This window comes from Tupaia chinensis, unplaced genomic scaffold (genome assembly GCF_000334495.1).
Source record: "Tupaia chinensis unplaced genomic scaffold, TupChi_1.0 Scaffold145304_1, whole genome shotgun sequence".
Classification (NCBI taxonomy): domain Eukaryota; kingdom Metazoa; phylum Chordata; class Mammalia; order Scandentia; family Tupaiidae; genus Tupaia; species Tupaia belangeri.
The window spans coordinates 537,011-541,273 of NW_006205165.1; the positions used below are offsets into that span (position 1 = coordinate 537,011).

General features: G+C 41.9%; 1 protein-coding gene across 1 annotated transcript in view; it reads left to right on the forward strand.

Annotated features, from left to right (window-relative positions):
* LOC102490481 (peptidyl-prolyl cis-trans isomerase NIMA-interacting 4) overlaps nt 1-4,263 on the forward strand; it is a 15,740-nt gene that overhangs the window by 2,187 nt on the left and 9,290 nt on the right. The window contains exon 2 of the mRNA XM_006167939.3: nt 2,176-2,249. Coding sequence (XP_006168001.1) covers nt 2,176-2,249 — 74 coding nt within the window. The remainder of the gene's footprint in view (nt 1-2,175; nt 2,250-4,263) is intronic.

Below are 4,263 nucleotides of genomic sequence, written 5' to 3' on the forward strand. Positions count from 1 at the left end.
GAACCACGGTCGACTACATGGGAGTCCAGCGACATAGCCATTACGCTAACTGCTGGTTCCCCATTCTCGGTTTTCTGATGTGGGTTTCTAACTTGATGCTTTGGCTGCAGGCTACCATAAAGAACACATGAGAGGGCCAGCATGGTGGCACAATCAGTAGTACTGGAAGCCGCATAGCCAAACATGGGTTGGGATCCCCAGGTCAGCTCGAAAACACACCAAGTGTTTGTGTGCATGTGTCCAAAATCCTAACTAGCTAGAGGGCTCCCAGCATGACTAGACCCTCTCAAGGGTGCTTCTCTTGCTCTTGTACATGCACACACACTCTTATTGTGAATAAAATAAATAAACGTAAAAAAATAATGACAAGGGACTAGCAGATGTTGTAATGGTTACGTCACTGGACTCCCACATAGTTGACCATGGTCAGTTTATGAGACTAAACACTGAATTTAGCAACAGTTCTTAGGAACATCAGTTTCTAACAGTAAGGGTGCTACCATTGTCACAATAGCTAACCTAGCAGTAAAATGGCATATTACCTACAATATAAGATGCTACCAGTGGCCACTAATTGGAATATTGATGACTTTTCGTGGAGGGGGCCGGCAGGTGGCATGGTGGTTGAGACACTAGATTCCCACATGACTGACTGGTTCAAGTCCTGGACCTGGCAGCTTGCTTTCTCACTTTCTGTCTTTCTCTCTGTGTCTCTCTTTGGTTAAAACCAAAATATAATGATAAATGAAATGAAATGAATTGAAATAATTTTTTAAGAATAAACTAGGCAGTGGAGTATACTCTAGGAATTTGGACATGAATGTATTGTTGAACCAAATATGAGTAGTGGGAATCTTTTTTTTAAGAATTATCTATTTAATTTTATTTATTTATTCATTTATTTGAATTTGACCAGAGAGAGAGAAAAAGTAAGAAAGCAAGCCACCAGGTCCAGGACTCGAACTATGGTCGGTCATATGGGAGTGTCCAGCACCTTAACCATGCATGCCACCTGCTGGTCCCCAATAGTGGTAATCTTGATCTTTATTTAAAATATCATCTTGGAGATTTTACTTATTGCAATTATGAGTGCTTAAATACATAGTTGCAGTACATGTTAGAAATTTTTTTAAAGAGGTTTTTGTTTTAGGGCACATGCATTCACTGGAGAGAAAGAGACAGAGACACTGAGAAGAAAAGTGAGAAATTACACCCTTCTGCCTCAGGCATATGGCCATGCTGCAGTCCCTTCTGTATTCACCTCGGGATCTTGGGCACACATGCACATGTGCCTGGTGTGAGTTTTAAGCCGGGACTTGAACCATGGTCGGCCACGTGGGAGTCCAGTGACGTAACTGCTACTCCATCTGTTGGCCCCCATGTTAGAAATCTTAAAAGCCTCCAACTGGGGCTGGCAGGTGGTGTGGTGCTTAAGGGCGCTGAACTTCCACATGGCCAACAGCGGTTCAAGTCCTGTACCTGGCAGCTTGCTTTCTCGCTTTCCCTCTCTCTCTCTCTCACTCTGTCCCTTTCTGGTGAAATTAAAATAAATAAAGTTAAATAACTCTTAAAACAAAATCCGAACTCTTAAAAGAACTTAGGGATTTAAAAGAAAAAAAAGAATTTAGGGATTTGCCCTTAGAATTAGATCCAGAGAATTTGGACCACATTTCTGGTGCTCTCATTCACATATTAGCATGATTGTTTGTGCATCTGTATCTCATAACAGATTTGGTAAGGTGGGAATCCTGTAGTAAGAGAACTGAGTCACAAGTTAATTTTGCTTGATGTAGTGAAGTGTTTAACAGAGTTCCTTCTGAAGCTTGTCTATGACGGAAGTAGCAGTTTATGTTGCATGTTGGATCTTTCTGTAAATATCAAGGTGCAATTTCCTTTTTATTTAATTGTCAGAGGGTGTGTACACTTGCCAAAGAGGCAAAGTGATGGAGAAAGCAACCCCCAATGGGGTATGGTCACACCATGATCCTTTCATTTCTCCATCCTGCTGGGATTTGGGACATGTATGCATATGTATCCAGCATTCTTTTCAAGCCACTATGACTGGGATTCAAACAGTGGTAAACCATGTGGGATCTAACTCTCTTACCGATTAGGCCACGGGACTGGCCCATGAAGGTGCAATTTAAATGAATATCTGTCATCTTTTCAATAAAGGGGGAGCAGCGTCTGGGAGTGATACTGCTGACAAGAAGTCACAGGGTCCCAAAGGTGGTGGCAATGCAGTAAAGGTGAGTTATTCGTCCTTTATTTTTTCCTGTTAAATAAAATATATACATTGGTACACATAAAAGATGGCATGCTTAACTCATTCTAAGAAGCTAACCTAACACTGATGAGATAACAAGGGAACAGCAGATAGTGTAATGGTTACGTTGTTAGACTCCCATGTAGTTGACTGTGGTTCGAGTCCCAGACCCAGTTGCTTAAAATTCATGCTGGGGGCCAGCAGGTAACATGGTGGTTAAAGGCACTGGATTCCCACATGGCCAACTGTGATTCAAGTCCTGGACCTGGTATAGGGTCCAGAGATTGATCTATCTAGTGCGATGGAGAGGAGACATTGATAATGCAACTGCATAAAAGGCATTTATTTTTCCAGCTAGCTGGGGTCCAAGTTTATGCCCGACGCAGCGGGTTGCAACAAGGATCCTGAACCTAGGATAGAGGGGCCTTTTATAGCTCAGGAGGCAATACAGGATATATTGTCAGTAACTTTCCATAGTATGCAGCACACAAGGGAGGGGGTATGTGCAGTTAGGGTCTAGCTGTTATCACCTGCTTGAATTTAGATAAGAACTCTCAGTTAAAGTTAGGTAAACCTTGTTCTGGCACCACCTGGCCCACCCGTCCTCTGCTGTCTTCTGTAATTTACAAATTCCTGCCCTCTGTTTATTCACAAATTCCCGGGCTCCCTCCTCAGAGCCTTGTCATGACGGTGAACACGCTAACTTGACCTATACTAACTCAGCCTAACATATGTTAACTCGGCCTAACACTGGCAGCTTGCTTTCTTGCTTTCCCTAAAGTTAAATAAAATAACTCCTTTTAAAAAATAACAACAACAAATGGAATTAAATAATTCTAAAAAAACCCAAAATATTAAAAATAATTTAAAAAATAAAACTCATGCTGGACATGTGTGTATGTATGTACTCCCTCTCCAAAAAAAAAAAAAAAGATTTTGAGATAACAAAATGGAAAATATAGACCACTCTTGCCTACAAAAAGTAAGTCCTTTTTAGTTGTTTGCAGTAGCATACACCTGTGGTCCCAGCTACTTAGGAGGCTGAGGCAGGAGGATCATATAAAATACTGTTTTTTGTTTTGTTTTAATTTGCCAGAGTGTATATGTGCTCCCCTGAGAGAAAGAGAGTAAGAAAGCACCTCACATATACACCATGAGGCAGGCTCATGCTACAATCTCTGCTCCTCCATTTCTCCCTCTCTTTGGGATTCTGGGCATATGTGCGTGCGCATGTGCGCACACAGACACACACAAAATCAGCGTGCCTCTCAAGCTGCCAGGTCCAGGACTCAAATCTCACAGTTGGCCATATGAGATGTAGCTGTCCCAACCACTGTACCACCAACTAGCCCAACTCTGTCTTTAAAAGAAAAAAGGGGGGCTGGCAGGTGGTGTAGTGGTTAAGGATGCTGGACTTCCACATGGCCAGCCACAGTTTGAGTCCCAGACCTGGTGGCTTGCTTTCTCACTTTTTCCCTCTCTCTCTCACTCTGTTTCTCTCTGGTCAAATTTAAATAAATACATAAATATATAAAGTTAAAAAAAATCATTCTTTTTTAAAAAAATAATTGATACAATGTATTTCTAAGCAGAATATGAGTGAGGAAGGCCTGGAGAGGAGGCAAACATGCCTTTCTTGGGGTGACCAGGTACAGGGGTTCCTTTTATTTGATTTTGAGAGCAAGAGACAGGGTTTGGAATTTAGTAAAGAGTTTTTCCATTGGTCTGGCCCAAAAAGGAAGACACATGGAAGCTGAGACTTGTAGGTTATAGGTGGGTTTATACTTTTTAGGAAAAGAAAGTTGCTGAGATCAAAAAAGAATGTACTTTGACAGAGATAAGGAGGCTTAATATACATCACAAAGATACCATGCCAGGGGCAGGGCCTAGAGAGAATCCTGTTACCAATGGGTCAGAATGGTCTGTTAATGTTTGTGGGCCCGACTCCCTCCAGGTCCCCTGGAAAAGATTTTGGAAAATAGGAAAAAGCAGTCAGG